The sequence below is a fragment of the Charadrius vociferus genome, unplaced genomic scaffold (assembly GCF_000708025.1).
Source record: "Charadrius vociferus isolate BGI_N301 unplaced genomic scaffold, ASM70802v2 scaffold259, whole genome shotgun sequence".
In the NCBI taxonomy this organism is placed as follows: domain Eukaryota; kingdom Metazoa; phylum Chordata; class Aves; order Charadriiformes; family Charadriidae; genus Charadrius; species Charadrius vociferus.
Genome location: NW_009661368.1, coordinates 9,595,421 through 9,615,473, shown reverse-complemented (window position 1 = coordinate 9,615,473; position 20,053 = coordinate 9,595,421). Strand labels below are relative to the sequence as shown.

Genomic DNA, 20,053 nt, shown 5'->3' with positions numbered 1-20,053 from the left:
CAGAAAAAACATTTCTCTGGGAAACAGAAAACCTTATTACTATTCCTAGCCAGCTATCAACCTAGCATACAATTTTGAAAAAGTCACTTCCCTCATCCTTGCATTGTTTGCTTCTCGTATTTGGTGTGTCTTGTTTCGAGACTAAAGTTCTCTGGGGCAAGTATTTCTCTACCCATGTCGCTCCTCTAGAAATGATCGTTCAACATTGCTTCTGTACTGAGTTAATGAATTATGATTTTTGTCAAGCATCCTTCTTTTCTCTCATACATTCTGACATAAAATATAAAGTCTTCTAGTTTATACTAAAAGACTAATAAAAGTTTCCCACCATTGCTAATTTCAGAAGGCTAAAACTGCTGCACACAAATAAAGGGACACTATCAGATAATTTACTCTCCCTCCTACATTGACAAAATATAACGCCAGTTTTATTTGTGTTATTTCCTGTTTTCAGCTGGAAGCATTTCACCAAATTTAACACCACCCCCACCCCCCCAAAAAAACCCCACCCACAACAAAACTTCAACAAATATTTTTGTTTGGATAGGAGGTTTCTCATCACTGGTGATTTTCCATCACACTTAGAAGGCCAGCCCGAGTGGTGTATTATCAGTGACAAGGCAGACACAGTGGTTGTGGATAATGGGCCAATTTTGCTCTCAGGCAACCCCAGTGACTTCATTGTCTGGTCTATCTGATGATAGGGTATAAGCTGGTAGAATGACTCATCAAGGAAAAAAAGAAATAGGAAAAAAAGCAAAGGCAGCCAAGTAAAGACACGAGGCTGTCTCCTAAGGATAATTTTAATAGCGAGATGGCAAGAGAGCTTCAAAACGCAGCAAGGAGCCAGAAATCTCTGCAGAGTGGGGTTCAGCAAAGAGCTATGATTCTGATCCACCGTGTGGAGCCTAGGGGTTTTTTTGGTTTTGTTTTTTATTGAGGTGGGTGGGTGGGGTTTTTTTGGCTTTTCTTTTAAGACAATCTCTTCTTTCTTGCTCCCAAATAGCCACTTTCTCCTTTTTCCTCTGAGCACACAGGCCAAGAAAGGGGAACTGAGTTAGCCCCCTTTTTGTGTTTACTAACTTGGAGCAACAGCAACACTTCATAACCACTGCAGTTGTTAGATACAAGCTTTTAAAAACGTTGCTTCAACATATGAGTCTTATATTATTACTTCATTCTCAGAAATACAGGAGGCCCCAGACAAGGTCAGGATCCCTCATGTAATGCACTGCACAAACCCCTGATGAGAAAGAGTCCCAGTTCTTAAAGCATTGAAATAGATACATCAATCAAAGGGAGAGCAATACAACAGCTAACAGCCAGATTAGATGAGCAAGACGTTTAAATTCCCAGTGCTCCAAGTCTCCTGCCCGGTGCACTTGGTCCCAGCTCTTCTCCCTTCTGCAGAGGTACACGGCAACCTGGTGGGAGCAGCAGCCCAGTGTACACTATCCCACCTATCTCTGGAAACATTTTAAAATGTCTTTAGCCAGAGCTGGCTGAGATTCATCTGGTCACTAGAATCAGCAGAAAACTCAGGGAGAAGACTGCAATATTTGCTCCTGTGCCTGGGAAAAATTGTGCAAGTTATGTTTTCTCTGCTCATCCTGCTGCATCTATTTACTCAACTCATGAAGATTTGCAGGAACATAAGTAAAGGACTGGAAAATTACACTGAATAAGAATCAGACCAAATAAGCGACAGGAGAGCCAACATTACAAGAAACAAAATGAAACAAACAAACAAAAAAAGACTTGTGGGTATTTGGACTGATACTAATTACTTTTTCAGTTCTGAAGAGCGTTCCCAAGCTAAAAATCTGTAGTGTCACCTCAAGCCCACTAAAGATTATTACAGCGCATTTATAAAATCCTCAATAGAAAGGATTTTAATGGACTTAGAAGTCAGAACGTAGACAACACTGCTTAGAGATCAACAATGGAACATACATAGTCTCAAAGTATTTGAGGAATCATGCTCTAATGTACTAGATGCTTGAGAACATACTGCTGGTATTCTGGAGTTATTTAGATAATGTTCTGATTGTGGCTTGAAGGCAGCGATAACAAGCCATATGTTCTCCTTTTCTGAAAAATTATTCGTTATTAATTCTATCAGTAGTTAACCTATGAATTCTAAGGCCAAAAGCATACGATCTGTTCCTATGGCATTTGAATAAATTCCGGTTTACTTTCAAGGTCAGATAATACTAAAAGGTCTCTTCAGGATATTTCTTACTATGAATCTATTGGATAGACCTCCAGATTTTATTCCCTTTATTCATTTATGCATCAGTAATAGGTACACAAATCTACCCTGATTTAACTTGAATGAAAATTTGCTTCTACAGAACCCTTCTCACAAAGGAGAAAAAAATGATATATGAAACCCTCACCTTGTGCCAAACCCAAAACCTTACCATTTGGTTTTTAATGAGATATATCTCAATTAATGAAGCTGGGAGTCCAGCTGCCCATTACCTTGGCTTTCAAATGCATATAGGAATTATCCTAAAGGAAGAGGATCTATCACAATGTCTGAGAACCCAAGCACCTGGATTTCATTCGGTGATACTGCCATCTTAAACTGGAAGGTTGTATACAGTCCTTGTGGACATAGAATCGTGATAACCCATGCAGAAGATTTTTCTACATCTCCTTCCAATCAATTTATGTTGAGAGAGGACCTAGTTAAGTGGTCTGACATACTTTATCTCATCCTCAAGCCAGAAGTCTACTACAGTTAACTAGATTCAATCTGAAGCTCAGTGCCTTCATTTAGGAAAAAAAAAAACCCAAACCAAACCAAAACCAAACACCAAACAGAAGTGCAGCACTTTGTGATAATCTCTCTCTAATCATCAAGGACACTTTGAAAAATCCTGCATACCCAAATTAATGATCCATGTAGGACAGAAACCCAATGTTCTCAGTACCGTATAAGACAACGCTTAACAAATAATAATAGTTATTACTAAGTCTTATGCACCACTGCACTTTCTAATCCTCTCTTGAAGTGAAAAGGACAAGATGTGATAAGAAAAGCTGTTCTCAGGCTATTGCCCTCTCTAATGGAATCCCCGAAATCCAGAAATCTCAGACAAAACCTTGTTTGGGGGATGTTTCCTATTTGTTCCTCACTAAATTAATTTAAAATTGGTTTCAGATAAGTAACCCCCAACATAAATCTGGTTCACACAGCACACTGTGTGCCAAGTAGGATTGCATCGATTTCCACGTTTCAGATACTCCCTTATTCTGAATCTTCAAGGACGAGGATAGTGAGACAACATGGGGGAGCTACAGCTTTGTTCATTAGCTATTCCCTAATTGCTCTACAAGCCTCACATTATTTGAGCATACATGAGTTGATTTTGCTAAGATGGTACCTAATTATTGTAAGCTACAGTATAACCAACATTACAGGAGTTTGTGAATAGTCAGAACACTCATGATAAAAAATGGAGATTAAAAATTAGAGCTGAGAATTTGTAGACCCAACTTGCTTTCCAAGCTGGTGGCTACTGGAAATGGGCGATTCCTCAAGAGGAGAAAGAAGAAGAAGGAAAAGGAAAAAAAAAAAAAAAAAAAAGTAAAAGAGACCAGAGCCTTTTGAATGAGACTTAAAAGAATTCAGGAGGGAGTAGCTCCTTTCTCCTTTCCAGATGGAAAACAACTGCTCTAAGTAACATAGCTACATTTCAAATGATGGAACTGGGACAAAGATTTTCAGTAAGAGCCACTGTGCCAGGAAGAGTGATCCACTAGTCAGCTGCTTAAAGACTCCCTGTTTGCAAACATAAAAACCCCCCACATCACTGTAAATCCAGTTTAAATATCCACACAAGTTCAGTCTTCTGAAGGGCTTCTTTCCCCCCAGAGACAGATTTGCAGAGGTGTCCTTTAATTAGAAGGCACTAATATCCTAAAAATTAAAGATGCAGTGCATTAAAATATACACAGCAAGAAGGCAGTGTTTTACCCCCAGTAAAGCACACAGGAAAAGGGAGTAAGAAATAGTCATGCTTAACCCCACGTTGTCAGTGAAAAAAACAACCCCAAAACCCAAGTCACAGATTGAGTGATCTGGTCAGAATGGGCTTCTGACCTCCTTAGTCATCTCCAAATATCTGAGACAGGTGATTGTCTTTCCACTCTAACTTTTGCCCCACAACGCCCATCTGATCATGTCTGCCTCTCTCCGGCAAAGGGAAAAATATATTTTGAAAATTAATTTGAAATTTTATCCAAGACAACCCTTAATAAAAAGGATAGGCTGTCAGTAGAGCATCATACAGTATTACTGTAAAAATTATTATGGCAGCCAGGTACCAACACACAAGACCATTATTTACAGGACAGCAAAGACATTTTATTCTGCCTTTGTGGGAAAATTGAAATCCTCTCAAAGTATTCAGGATGCATCAAAACCAAATGCATCTGTTCTGTCAGCACACTTTTGGTTACTGACCTATCTAGTACCTTTTAGTACAAGAGCAGATTGTGGGTCTATTGTAAAACCTGCATCAACTACATGTAAAACTATCAGATACATTCAATGCTTTAGTTTCTAACAGTGAGCATCTTATCTGGTTCCAAGTAATACGGCGTATTTTGTTTTGTGGATCTTACAGAATTGGCCATTTAACGCTGCTTACACACAGACGTAGATGGACAGGCAGCAGAGGGGCAACAACTGGGTGCAGCCTCACAGCAATTGCGAGGGGTCAGAGCAACACTGTGGCAGTCACGGAGAGACGGTGCGGGACACATCGCACTGCAGAGTGACAATGATGGTGATAACGTGAGTGAGTGCAAGGGGTGGAGAGGGAAATCCAAACAACCGTGCATTTGGCAGCTCACAGTAGCGGGGTGCAGATTAGCAGCAAGGTCAAATAAACATCATAAAACATTGCTTAAGCTATCAGTTAAAGAACAAACAAGCTCATCGTAATTACACAAGATAATTGTTATCTGCTGGGTGTTAATTAGATACTCTCCATTCAGTAGCAGCAGCTCTGATAAAATGTAAAACTAGCCAAAGATTTTTTTTTTTTTTAAATTGTAATGATTTCATAACTAGCTTTGTTCTTCCTTCAGATGAGACTAACATCTCATTTTCCCTGGGTATGTTTTATTAACTACACTCCTCCTTTTAAGAAATTCTAAACTTTCAAAACAAAATTATCCAACTGTGTAACTAAGCCTACCAAAGAAAAGCATGTGTAAAGAAAGATCTAAAAATAAAATCTGTAAGAGATATTTTCACTTTAAAATGGAAATAAAAAAAAACCCTTTTCCCTATACACTTTCAAAAAATAAAGTGCTCCATTGTATTAATTTTTAAATTAAATGGAAATTTCAACCCACCCTAAATGATACCTAAGGACTAAAATGCCTGAAATATTCGCAGGTAGGTCTTGAGTAACGTGGTGGTAGGTCTGGCCCATTAACTAGGGTAAACACTTTCCTGAAGCGTTTCTCACTATGGGAGTTCAGCTTTGGGTAAAGTCCTGAATGCAAATTAGGAAGACGGGACGGTCTGAGAGTCCTGTAGCAAAAGGGCTGCAGCCTCCCGGTATCCATTCCTCACCCTGAGAACGTGGATGTGAAACTATCTCAGAGGCACACAGGGATGGATTAAATGCTGGAAAACACCCGTGTTGTAGTTCTGTTCAAAATCTGATCAATAGAGGATCATGCTGAAATAAAAACAAAGGGAGAAAGAGAGGAAGAACTTTCCAGTCGCACACTTGCCTCCCCCATTGCCCTTCCATTACAGCAAGCCTCTCTCCATACCTAATTGCTTTGCATCCTCAGAATGTTCACTGTTTATCTGTCCAGGTGACGCTTGCCTTAATGTATCACTTTTTGGTAAGAAAAGACAAATGTCGAATATTTATTCAATCAATAGAAATGTCTAAACTTTCAGTCTTCGGGGCAGGGACCTTTTGTTCTCTATTTGTACATCACCAAAGATGTAACAGGAACTCCCTGACACTATTGCATTGAGCAGCAGCAATGAAAAGGAGGGTTAGTAGGCCAGCAGAAATACCAAACTGCAGGCTTCATTTAAATTCAGGATTTATTCATTATGAAGATAACCAACATTTATTTCATAAGATACAGAGCTTGGTATAATTTGTATTGGTTTTAGCAGAAAGAAAATACCAGATTTTCTTTTTGAGGAGAAGAGTGGCACAAGGGTTTACCACAGCCTAAAATAGTGTGAGAAAGGAACTGACTTCAGCTTGAATAATAGTCATTAAATCAAAACACTGGAAAATGCATCCCTTGTAAGAACATGGCCACTGGATGTTTGCCCAGTCCTAAACAAAGAGTGGTCGTTCACAGCTGCAGGGGACATACTGTGGGTATACACTAATCTAAGGTTTAAAATATACTTGTCTGCAGCAAACTTGGGGATTCCAGTGACTGTTGTGAAAAGACCTTTCAGGTTGCATTCATCCCTGTATATGATAATAGCATTTCTCTGCAGTTCTTTTATCATCTCTGCCTAAGTTACTGAACAGTTGTTTAAGCTTTATGCTGAAAACATTTAAGAATTAAGAACTTCCGGTTGTATATGCATGAAACAGTATGCACTCGCGGACTATTTCAAACAATACAAAGTGTTTTCATGGCAAAAAGTTTTGGGGACATATTCCAAGAAGTACTCCTCCAATATAGTGACAAAGTTCAACATGACTCACGCGTGCAGGTAATTGATATTAACAAAACAGAAAATTCGAGGTCACTACTAAGAAGCAATATAAAAAAATCAAGTTTGTTTTCTATGAACACTGAAAAGGAATTACAAGAAAGGCGAACTGAACAAAGATAACGTTAAATATTTAATATATACATGTATATTTAATGTTCATCTAACAATACCTCATTCATAGTTTGTGCAACCCAAATGGCTCACAGGTTGAAGACATTCCTCTTCTTTCACAAGTTAAACATTATAATACAATGTCATTTTTTCCTTCCTTTCTACATTAAATGTCTGCATTACTGGTTGGTAGTAGATACAGCTGATACTTAGGTGAAGAGCTGAGACCTGTCACATGTATAGAGTTAAGCAAACCCAGAAAAACTGGATAAGGATTTGGAGACTATAAATCCTTTGAACTGTGCAGAGCCAGACCCAAAGCTTAAGTGAAGCTGATGGCATGATCCAAAGACTATTGAAAACAATGAGAACCTTTCCCTTACTGGATATTGAGAGGTTTTGCATCAGCAAGATAAGCAGCAGTCAGACGTTCAGATTAAAAAATAATCTGGAAAGCAGACGGCAGAGGAGAGAATAGAAATAACAGCCGGTCAGCAGAGCCTGTTAACTTTACAGATTCTTTACAAGTTTGGTCCAAGACAGAGGAGTTGTTCCTTTGCACTTGGGCTTCTTGCCAAACATGCTTTTCAAAGAGACATTTGAGATAAGAGGAGGCAGGCATCTATCACAAGTCACCGTTATCAGTTCTAGGATGCATGATTGCTAACAAGGCTGGACATATTCATCAGCACAAGATGCCACCAAGAATGGAGGAAGTCAAAGCAGCATTCATTAATGCTTCTGCCTCCCCTCCTCTGACCTGGGAACCCTGCTTCTGGTGATCCAGTCTTCCAAATGAGTGATAGTTAAAAATGGCCTTTATGTTTAGAAATTAGCAGATATGCAACCTGGAATTCAAACATGAATTTCCATTACCTTGTGTCTTTTGATGACACAAGTGCACAAATATGGAAGAAAGGCACATGCCTGTGAGATACAAGATTCTGGCCTGCTCTAGTAAGGGAACCCCTCACCTGTGACCTAAAGGAGCAAAATGTTTGACTGTATTACTCATATCCCCAGAGATGCGAGTGTTGCGAAGAAAGAGCTAAACAGGAGTTATCGGATATTAGAACACAGACAACAAGGGAAACAGCAGCACTGCCACCAACTAAGGTAATCGAATGCGACTATCTATCTACTGGAGAAAACAGTGTGGGCAGGGAGATCCAAACTTCCAAATCAGAGTGCAATACTTTTGTATTGGAATAGCCAAGGGGCACAACCGAGTATCCTGAACAGCGGCATTTCTCACCCTGTCCGGTAAGATTGTGTCAGTATGTGCACACGTGCTGCAGTAACCGAGTTATATGTTGATTATTTAACAACAATAAACAGCTCCCCTCTGTTCAAATCCCGCATTAGAATGAGAATCAAAGTGCCCTAAAATTAGCAGGTTGAGAAACTCGCACTGAAGTATCTGAACACCCGCAGCAGTGCCCTGACAGCCAGCAGCCGACAGGCAGAGCGCTGCCTCGAAGGGCTGCTCACTGCCCCGGGTCCTGGCTCAGCACCCGGCACCGAGTTTTCCCTGTGTGCTGATTCTGCTCACCCACACCCCACACGCACCGACCGTCAGCTGACCCACTTTGCTGTCATATGTAGGGCAAGCAAGGGAATTTTCTTTCATATCTGGAACAATTCAGATTTTGTTCGCTTTTGTCTCCAAAGCCAGAGATACATACCCAAAAGCATATTTTTCAGAACTCTCTTGCTGTGCACGCCAAGCAAAGCATACACCTCTCTGCTACCTTCCACAATGCCCACTGAGTTCCTGTTATATTTATCCCGCTCCATTTCTCCTGTTCCAATGCCTAACAATCAAATTAAAAGAAATTCAAATCAACCAAAAAAAGACTGATTTCAGTGCAAATAGGCATTTTTATACTGTGATTTCCTTTTACTTCATATTTTACAGCAAAAGGCTGGGAGAGCGCAACCTTTCATCTTAAACTGATTGGAGTTCAAAAGATCAATGGACTGAAGAAAACTAGAGCCAGTAGATGCATTTATAGAACAAATGGGTCATTCCAGTTCTTTTCTTTTTCCTTCTCAAACTCTAGCAAAGCAAGTTTCATCTTCTCCATGAGAAATGGCCAGGTTTGGTGCTGGAAATGTCTCTAGTACCTCTCCAGCTGTCGGGCGATGCTCTTCCCATGAAGCCCATTGTGCTCTGCATAAGGCAACTAAAGGTTTCCTACCTTCTTCACAGAGTAGTACATTCCATTGAGATGGGCATATGCAAAGAGTACTTTGAGGGTCAATCTGGAAAACATTTTGTATTTTTATATTACTGTCGGAATAATCCAGGCAACTGAATTAAATTCTTTATAGTAGGGGACCCTAAGGTTTTTTTAACAGTGACAGTTTCTTTCCTTTTCGCCTTCTACTGTAAAACTCCTGACTTCCTTTCAACGGCACTCCTTGATCCACACAAGAAAAGGTCAGCTGTCCCGCAAATATACTTATGTGCCAGATTTCTAGAAATTCTGTAGTATTGCAATTTTTGAATAGAAACACGAGCAAGAAGAGCATCCAAAGACAGAAATATAAATACGTGGGCTCTAGAGCTCACTAGGAGACACTGACATTTATAAAAGAAGGAAGATACAGCTGTAATCATCAGTTTTTAAGATGGCATTACGGAAATCAATAGCAGACATAAGATGAGATCTTTGCACTGCATGTATTGTAACAATGAAAAATCACCTATTTAGTGTTCATGGAAGCCTTTGTAACCTAAATAGTATAAATGTGATTTTCTGCTAATTCGATAATATTATTTTTTTCACATGTATGTGACATGTGCACAGAATATTAAAGCCTTCCTAGACAAACTGATGAGCGGCAATCCAAACCCGATTTATCATCTGCCTGAAAAGCTCCACTGGGCTTGGAGCACCTCCACTGTCCTGCTACTCCATTTGGATTTATTCTTATTTCCCAGTAGCTGGTGAACTCATAGGAAAGCAACTGCACTGCATATAGTTAGGGAAGATAAACCCATTGGGTTGAGTGTTGAACACAGCTATGCTGTTACAGGTTATAGAGCACCTCCAAGACAGCAGAGCAGAGATCTTGAGTGTTTCATACACAGCACGTGCTTTCCCGGTTGATGAACAGAACTCATAACTGGCTTAACTGAACAAACAATGTAAGGCTTATTCTTGTCTTCTGAAAGTTGGATTGTTGCATATTAAGTTATACCTATACCATTTTAGTCCACCTGTGCACTACTTAATTTTTTTTCATTGGATGCTTAATGTAACACATACCTCATGCTACACTAATTATGATTTCATTCACACCATTGCTTTCATATTCAATCATCATTGGTGGCTATTAATGTAACCTTTAACATGAGCACACCAGTAATTAGGTAATTGCTATTATTCTTGAACGCTGCTGAGAGGTTTCCCCATGCAGCGCTTATTTTCACTGCAGGAAGATGGCAGTGACCTGTGGAACGACTGGCTGATCAGAAGGGGACTAAACCCGCCTCTTGGTATCCTAGTTAAATCAGAGGTTTCCTCTCCAGTGGCTTCAAGTCCCGGAAAGGAGTCTGCAGGAAATATCCCCAGAATTTTATCCACGTTATTAGCATTATGATGCAATGGTATGTGTAGGAATGCTTTCTCACAGAATCTCTGACCACACAATTTGTATTGTTGCAATCTGATGAAAAACATGTGTTACATCCTAGAAAGAATACACTGCCCACTTGTACAAAACGCACCTGCTGAATCATTTAAATATATTTTTATGTAGGTTTGTCAAGTTTACAGACTGAAGTGAACATTTGTACAAAAAAGAAGAATTCAGTGTGTTGTACAATAGATACTGTTTAGTCTAGTACACTGATTTATGCTCAAGTTGGATAAAAATCTACATTTTGTCTTCTCTATTAGAGCTTCCTGAACACTGCCAAGAACAACTACTTGGAATAAAAATGAACATTTGTTCTCATGTTTGCAATTCTTTTTATTCCTTTCACTAACAAATCATCTGAGTACTTTATTTTATTTAATTTTTTGTCCTATTTTTAGAAACATTGACAGAAAATTCAAATCATGTAAATATTTCTCCAACTCTTCTCCTTATTTCCCTCATTATATTCGCTTTGGGAATGATTTGTCTTATTGTCTTTATGACTTTTGCTCCATTTCTTCATAAAAGCTCCAATTAAGCAGACAGAATAAAAAAAAAAGGCAAGAAACCCAAAACAAAACAAATCCCACACCAAAAAAACCTACATGGCTAAGATGCTAACTAAAAACCATAGAACACGCAAATGTGAAGGGCTCCTGACCAGCCCAGTGATTTACATATATTTGCATGAAGCACATGCCAAACAATACAGCAGAGGCAAACCTAAGAAAATTCAGTTGTGGGAAATCCAAAAGCAGAAAAGGGATAAAGCTTTTGAATAAAGTATTTAATACATCCAGTTCATCCGGTTCTGCTCCCTCTTCCCTATCCAGAACCAAGGCCCACTCAGATATTCTGAATATGAAACGTCTTTACAGTTATTTTGAACTAGTCTGCAAAAGTCTAAGGAGTATAAAACACTTTACACACTACATACTTAGTTTTTTCAGGGTTTCTCCTTCACCTGCTAAAAACTTATCAAAAAGCATTTCAATGACAGTTCATCAGCACGTACACAGTGTACAAGTCAGTGCAACTGGCATGCAGAAGTTAAGTCAAAGTATGCAGAAAACTCCACACTTCTCCTCTATCAAATGTTCAGTGTGTAGAATCCATAGAGGGTATTTATATGTCACGTTGTAAATGTCCTGCAGATGATGTTTCCTCTCTCCCAAGCATAAAATATCCACCCCAAAGCATAATGCAGCATATAAAGTTTAAATGAGTAGATTTATAAATATAAGCATATAGATTTCTTTTGTAATAAAAAGGAAGAAAAAACAAAAGGAATAAAACCGCTAGTTTTTTAGAATTATCCTAAAAACCTACCACCACGACAGTACTAAACACAAACTTTTATATTTACACTGAGAAGCAGATGACTGACATTCTCAACATTAGCACACGTATTGTAGAACATGGATTTTAACAAGATACAGTTGTAAAAAGGATAGGTGATTTTAAGTCTATACAGCAGATCTCCCGGCTCATAGTCGGGAGGGAAAGTAATTCACGTGAGGTTTAAAAGATTCAGATTCATCCCTTACATTCTCTCACACCTCTGGTGGCAGTTGTTTTCCTAGGAAGCAGAAATAACAACAAACTTGTGTGTGCTGCTACAAAGCTGAGAGATTTTAAAGATTAATTCACGAATTTTCTAACCCCAACTCACAAGAAGATAGCTAAAAAACCTAGCAACAACTTTTGGATGCTCCATTGCTTTAGAGATGGATTCAAGATGCAGAATTTGTATTCACGTCATCATTTCTAAAAAAGGACATCTAAGGCAGTCAAAGCTTCTGGCCTGATTTAGGCTCACCCAGTTGTGAACACCACCACATTTAAGTCACCCGCTCCACTGGCTTATGAGTACCTCTGAACTATGTACCTTTATCTGGCAAATAACATGTAGATATGCGTCCTCCTCATTACAACTGATGATTTTTTGAGAGAGAAAGGCCGATTTCATCTTAGAATTTTGTACAATCTCAGGACTTGGGTTTTGTCCTGAGTCAGTCAAGGTTTGTCCAAAAGCAAAAAAGCTATTTTCTGAATCATAGCCAAACATCCTTCCCATGGGAGAGGGGAAAAAAGGGGTTTCTCATCACTTGCTGGGGTGAATTACAAGAAGTATGTGACTAGATGGGGGAATTTCTTTCTGAACAAGACCCACTTTCTCCATTCCTCCTGAAGGAACAAAGACATGCGAGAGTATATTTCTTTGTGCTGCTGCCAAATAGTGGAAATTTATCATCATAATTAAAGAAACAAATTGCCAAAAACAAATATTATTTGCAGATGGATTCTTTTGTCTTCTGTGAAAATTCTTTGTTTACATTTCAAATGAGTGGAAAAATAAGATTATACATTTGAAAAAGCCCCAGGCCAACTATTAGGAGAGATAGTGGAGCTATGAACTTTCTCTTGCAAAACACACCTGAAAGACTTTCTAATTTCTCAGCATGTTGACATTATTTAAATTCCTGTCTTACTGAAATATAGCCAAAGCTGAAGCTCTAGCCTCCAGAAAACAAACTCTTGTTTAATGATGCAATGGGTAAATGTATCCAGGAAATGTCACAAAATAAATCTGAGCTAAACCAAACACAACTGACTTCCTTTCTTATGTCAGATGCCTCTATTTTTGGCAGGTTGGGAAAACAAAGGAAAGAAAGCACTCAGAAATGAAAATGTCTGTTTAGCAACAGAGCTGTAAAGAAGAAGTAGCACATTTCCAAATCTGTAAGAGAGTCTAACAACATATGACCTGGGTCCTCTAGCTACACTGTACATGAATCTCTCATCGGCTTCAGTCAGAAGCCGTCATTTCTCTTTATTTACAATGTTGACTATTCCTTAGGAATATGGGTGCAGGAGGGCTATGCATCAGAGAATGCTAGAGGTTGTATTCATCCATTCTGTACAACGCTGGATATTCTTGCCACTCCTTGACCTTCAGATAACAGTTTCCTACAAACCATCTGCTAAAAGAACAGAATGTCAGGACAGAAGACAAACTGGCAGCAACACCAGATGTGTGGAGGTACAGTTCACAGAAGCCATTAAATAATGGTAGACATAGTTCTTCATTAACGGTGGATGTGGAGAATCGGCAGTCAAGATTTACACAGGCTGTTGATAAACAGCCTTGTAAATAAAACAGATTAATACTATATATGGGGAAAACACAAGCATTTAATATGAAGGAAGGGTAATTTGTGGTCAGAGCAAAACATGGAAAATTGTGAGACTGCAGTCTTTTCCTCTGTGATAACCAAACTTCACCTGCTCCTTGTTTACTCCCTTAAGTACCTGGCTCACCCCTTCAATTTCTCCTCAGCAGAACTGCGTTCTGTTTTGCAGGGGGCTCTCCAGTGCAGGGTCACACAGACTTTCCGCAGCGCTGCATGTCACAGGAGCACAAGAGGTAGGATTTGCAGGCTGCTACCTGAGCCTGTCACCTTTTACAGATGAGCTACCCAGCTGGCTGAGCAGATGCTGCCTGAAATAAGGAAACAATTAGCTTTGCACCTGGCTGACTCCTTTAGATCTTGCTAAGAGATAGATGACCAACCACAAAAATATGCCGAATAGTGGCCAAGAATATTTAAGAGATTATATATAAAATTTCACTAAGTCTTCTGGGTAGAGGTGTTTTGTTTTTTTTTTTTTTTTTTTTTTTTTTGCCAGATTCTCTCTAGATACGATAAGGAAGCCTACTCATGGAAGCCATTCCAACCTTACTCACTACTCTGGACTCGGGCTTCATTTCCTTATAGCACCAGATGCCGCTCTGATTACAAAGTCACATGCCCTTGTAAGTAAGCCACACTTGGCAATATATTTTGGGTCGGGGTGGAAAAAAAAAAATATCTGTCAAATGAGAAGATAAGTGGGAACTAAAAGAAAATACTTACCATTGAAACAAACCAGGGTAAAAAAAGATCTCTCAGCCAAGCTTTGCCCCTCTGGAGATTTAAAGAATGTGCCATTTGTGTTATTTAGTCCATTGCAATTGCCCATTTGCTAAAGAACCGTGTGATTTCAAGCCATTTCCCCACTCACTGCTGTACTCTAATCTCCTTTTCTGAGCCTCCATTCTTAATGCCTCTCTGGGAGCGTACAGGTGATGCTGAATGCTAATGAGATAATACCTACTGCAGCTCTGGACCAACAGGCCCTAATTTCATTCACTCAGAAGCAGCCAAGCTGACAGGTACTCCATCAGGCACTACATGATTGTAGTTGTCCAGCCGTTGGTGACTCATTCAGTGGGCAGTCTAGAGCTAGTATTCCCACAGCTCTTATTTTAAACTATGGGGCTTCTTCGTCAGTACCTTAAGCGTAGCCATATACGTGATGAGGAAGATACAAACAATAGAACACCAACAGCAAATGAGAGAACAAGTCTTTCCAGCAGATTACTCGGAGGGGGCATGGGAGGGGGGAAGATCTCTAAAGTAGCATTAGCTTTTCCTTACAAACAAATCAATTACAGCCAGATGCTTTGCTCTCCCATAGCACCCTCCATCTGGTAAAGGACTTAAAAAAACCCAGAGTTTTCACAACAGCCTTCGAGAAAGGAAATGCCACCTTCTTCACACAGATGAGGAAAACAAGGGGCAAAGAACGACGTCCTCAGGATCATAAAGAATAGAACAAAGACTAAAGAAAAATACCCACAGCATGCTTGTTCAGCACTGGAGGAGTTCTTGAAAGCATGAGATAGTTCCACATATTACAATCACAGAGCATTACATGGGGTAAAGGAGGGGATGGGAAAGTCTCACTGCTTCCCACAGAAAACCCCACAGTAATGAGCCTGGGGAAGGAGTTTTCCCAGAAGACTTCTTCCCACATCACTAATATGAGAGGGTGGGACATCAAACCTCCAAATATGCAGCTTGACCTGACATACTTGTTTTCGCACAGTAAGCCTCAGACAGACAAGGCAGCTGCCTGCTAAAGGCATCCTGTTACTGCCATGCAATTCCAGAGGTTTACTTGGAGGGTTTTCTTAGCCAACTATCTCCGTACCGATCTTCCAGTGTCTTGTTACGGGAGGAGAACTAGGGCAAGGGAGCTTTCCAAAGGGAGAAAAAACACCTAAGGTCTGATTAGTGGAAGACACTGCATGCCCCGTGTGGTTTGTTCCTCTGCGGGAAGAGAGGAATGCAGCCTGCCTTATGCACCAAAAGTAGAGTCCTGAGGGCCAGGTAATCTTGAGTGTTTATCCTATATTTGACACCACCTGACACCCTCTTCCAGTAGATCACTGACCCTCTGTGTCTCAGTTTACTCCTTGTCACCTTAACGAGCTGCTTCACTGCTATGAAGCAATGTAAGAATGAAAACGGTAGAGCCCATTCAGAATGAGAAAGCATTATTAATTTTTCTGAACCTTCTGTACAGTTTTGCAGTTGCTCTAGGTAGGTCACAAAATGCCTGTTTCTGAAAGCAACTTAAATGAAGGAATCCCTCATTTCTTTTTTGAGTAACGATACCAATAAATGCTATGCCACTATGTACCAAATCCACATAACCCTTCACGGCTCATATGTCTTGAAAGTGTTCATTGAGCTTGTTTCGAACTGAAGAGGACTGCAGCACCATAATGAAAGAGGAAGAAGAGGTAGAGATCAAACAAATCTGACTTATTCTAAAAAATAACTGCTCTAATCTCATAATCATAGAAAATTTCTGGAAAGACTTCTTTTCTTGCTCCTTACTGGGAGCCTTTTTAAGCCTCCCAATAAGAGCCAGAAACTTGGAGAGAAGCAGGTGTTAATATGAATGAATGATTTTTTAAAAGCCCAGCCAAGTGCAGAAGAGAAGCAAGGCAACTTTAGCCTCCAGAGAAATAACCTTCAAATCACAATTTGACAAACAATATCAAAAACTATCAGAGAAGCAAGTGATCTAGCTGACTGCAGTGTTTTCATTCCCTTCTCAGCAGTGTGACCTCATCACAGTCGCACTTGCACAGAATCCTATTACTGCTGCCTCAGCTGCAGAGCTGCAAGACAAAGGAAGGTTACAGACATCACTCCCCTCTGTGCCTTGCTAATCGATATTTTTTATCTAATTTCTTTGCTTCAAGATACAGGAAAACAAGGTGCTGCATTTGAAATGAAAGGCTGGGAATAACTGAGCTTTGTGGGAATCAATACAAAATAGAATAGCTGACAATGTCATCCTGCCTGAAACACTATGAAGACAGATTTGAAGTTCCTCTAATTATCTAGATGTTTGTATTTTTACACACTGACTTTGCGTCTGCAGAAAAATTGCATTTATTTAATAGCCATTGTGGTTGCAGAACTTTTTGTGCTACTGGTTAGTCTGCTCAATTTGCTTCTATTTCTCGTTTGGATGGAAGTTTCCCTTTTGGTGTCAATTTAGGACTTGGCATGAAGTGGTTCCGCCAGCTTGCTGCATTTAGGTAGGCAATTTACACATGGCAACATAGCGGGCTGAACCTTGGCTAGCAGGGATCAACACAGCCCAGTTGATGAACAGTAGTTACTGCAGCGGACATACTTTTTTCCATTCATCTAGATGCTCAATAACTTCTAACAACCTCACATTATAAAGTTCCATCAAATTAGCTAATAAGAAATGTGAAAACCCAGCATTACTTAAACTAGAACCAGCAAGGTTAAGAAATCCCCTAATAATCAAAGAAGCAGTCCACAGATACTTAACTCAGAAGAGGGCAAGAAATCAGAATTCAAAGATGTAAAATCATCTTCAGCTATACTCCATTGTGAAATGGAAGCGTCAACATTAAGCATACTCTGCCTCTTCCCAAACACCAAAAGGCTTCTCCAAACTAAAGCACATAGGAGAGAGTTGAAAGGAAGGCTGCTCAGCCCACTGCACTTACCTTAGCACCTCCAGAGAGTCTTTCACCAAGATATCAACACGAGCAAAAACCCACTCCTTTGCCCCACCACAAACTCTCCTAGTGTTCCTGTGGGACATCATTAATTCCTTACAGCTGGTGGGTCTCTGCACTCATCACAGGCAGCTGTGTTACTGCATCCCTCCCTGCCCCCCAAGGGTGAATTAACACTTTCCCAACAGCCCCTTAGCCAAATGAATGTGCACTTCTACATGTCCCCTCGCTTTGTTCCAACGTACTACATCCCAAATACAAAAGAGGCAGGAGAAGGGACATGGGAGTAGAACGCATCGTCCAGTCTCTGCTTAGCAAAACCCCTCTTCAGCTGCCTTCCAACTAAGGGACTTCAAGGTTAAAAAGACAGGAACTTCCCAAGTGTCTACAGTTTCCTTGTTGAATGTGTGCAATGGTCACTGTGAGGCCAATAAGCAAGGCACCTATCACACATCAAGCTTCTCTGGGATTCTAAACTGAGCCATTCCTTTACCTGCTTCCCCTAAAATCTAGTAGGTTTTTGTCAGTGCGTGCCTGCCATACTGCTGTGGAAACCAGTGCTTTCTGTTAAAAACAAGGGCAGAGGAGTCGCCTTTATCCAATCGCTTAGTAATTAGCTTGGTCAGGATGTGGATCCAGTTTCCTTTGCTTGGAGGGATTCAAACCCACTTCCCTGGACATCTCCCCCATCTTGAGGTGAGGATCCTCACCACTGGGCTGCTGCGGAAATGGAACCGTTTCTAGATCCCCCTCGCACTGAAAAGGATAGCACCAGTCCCGTTTCATCGTAAGGGGGAAGAAAGGGGGCTGGAGTACATAACTTTTTAGAAGAGTGCTCCAGACAGCCATCCCCACACGGAAAGAGAAATGAGCCACGAGCACTGAGCAAGGAGCTGGAGAGGGCTCCGGCTGGAGGCACATCCTTCTCCTTCTCAGCGGCTGCTTTAAGCAGCTCCTCCCAGCACGATGCCTTTTCTGGCGGCCGTTCAGAGGCTCCTCACTCGGGGCTGTGGATCCCACGAAGGGGGCTGGTGTCCAGAGCTCAGCATTCTGGCATCCACATCACACCTGGGTCTTGGTCTGAGGTGGGCTTAGTGTTCCCTGGCAGAGTTTCCTTTCATCTCATGCTGCTATTAGAATAGCATTGTCTTAGGCTTTGACTGAAGAAATTGTGAAATCAAGTGAATGCGAAATTCCTTCTGCGGCAAAAAGTAGCTCTTGAATATGAACTGTGACTGCTTCACAGCTGAAGCTCTTCAGCTAGAGTAAAACATTATTTTTCAGTAAACCATAAGATTTAATTTTTGTATAATTATGTGTAATTAATGTGGTTAGAATATAGCATCTATAACCTCCAAAAATGCAGTGCAAGCACCAGCTACTCCATGACGCCACTTCACTGCAGCTTGCGATCTTATTTTGGAATGCTGTGAGTTTAGTCTAGAAGGGGTTGTTTTAATTTAAGAATTTAGCTATCACAATCTCTAAAACTCATTAAGAATTACGGACTTTGTTCTGTTTAATGGATAAACCATTTTTTTCTGGAATGAACTTTCATAAATCTGCAATTAGCTGTTTTGTTAAATAAAAATGCAATTTTAATGTAATGGGAAATTGCTCACTTGTTAATCAGTAATCATTTCTCTCATTCTTACTTTCTTTGTGGACCATAGAATTGCTTGCAAGGTCGGAAGCTGGACACTGTAAAGTACAAGAGTGAAAACAGATAGATAACCACTAACAAGTCCAAATCTGAGCTGCAGTAATGGCAAGAACCGCTTTATAATACATGCTTGTACAGTTGCTTGGCTGATGTTTTAATGCTAACCTGGCAGGAAGATTAGCTGCTTACCCAGGGAAAACTGCCAACGGAAGCAATTCTTATTTTCTAGACAAATAGTAAATTCAATTTAAATTTGGTAAAGTTTCAGATTCAAAAAGGGAGACATTTTTCAAAATGTCAAAACATTTCATGTGGACATTTTTTATCTAAAATGTTTGTTTCAGAAATGCCAAGAAGTTTCATTTTGACATTTTCCCAATTGAACACTTTTTCAAATTGGCATTTTTCATGAAAAAGTTCAGGTAATGTATAAAAACTGAACCTTCTTTAAGACAAGCTAAATAGCTCAAAAATGAAGTGAAATATTTCGGTTCAGGTCAAATAAAATTTTTCCAATTGATCAAATACAACTTTAGTGTTTCCCTGAAAAGATCACTTTTGTTTGAACTCACAAGTTTTCCCCTAGTTTTGTTATTCGTAAAACAAAAGAGAAGTTTTGTCTAAATTTATAAACATCATATTGATGTTTAATAGTTTTCTTTTGGTTTTCATAAGTCTTATGGTCAGGTTCATAAATGGGTTCTTGCATCTAAATAAATCATTTTGAATCTGAATGATTTTAGATAACCATGCACACCTTTTAGCCCATATCAAGCATGAGATAAAACATGTAACTTAAGTTTCTTTAGCTAATGTTTAGGCTAGTGGGTTTTATTTTGTAATTGCTACGGGCTAAAATCTTTGTTAAAGATCATTCACCACCAGAGGGTTCAATTCACACATATATCTGTGAGTTGGTCTTGGCCAGGGAACAGCCATGATTTTATATTTATGAAGCTATAGTAAAGCTTAGGAAAAGAGCCTAAATATATTTTCTGAAATAACA

At 39.8% G+C, this 20,053-nt stretch overlaps 1 protein-coding gene across 1 annotated transcript in view; it reads left to right on the top strand.

The window, feature by feature from the left end:
* The first annotated feature begins 4,673 nt into the window (after positions 1-4,673).
* The window catches only part of LOC104294048 (chromosome unknown open reading frame, human C20orf85), a 189,738-nt gene continuing 174,358 nt past the window's right edge, over positions 4,674-20,053 (top strand). Inside the window, exon 1 of the mRNA XM_009893602.1 lies at positions 4,674-4,807. Coding sequence (XP_009891904.1) covers positions 4,674-4,807 — 134 coding nt within the window. The remainder of the gene's footprint in view (positions 4,808-20,053) is intronic.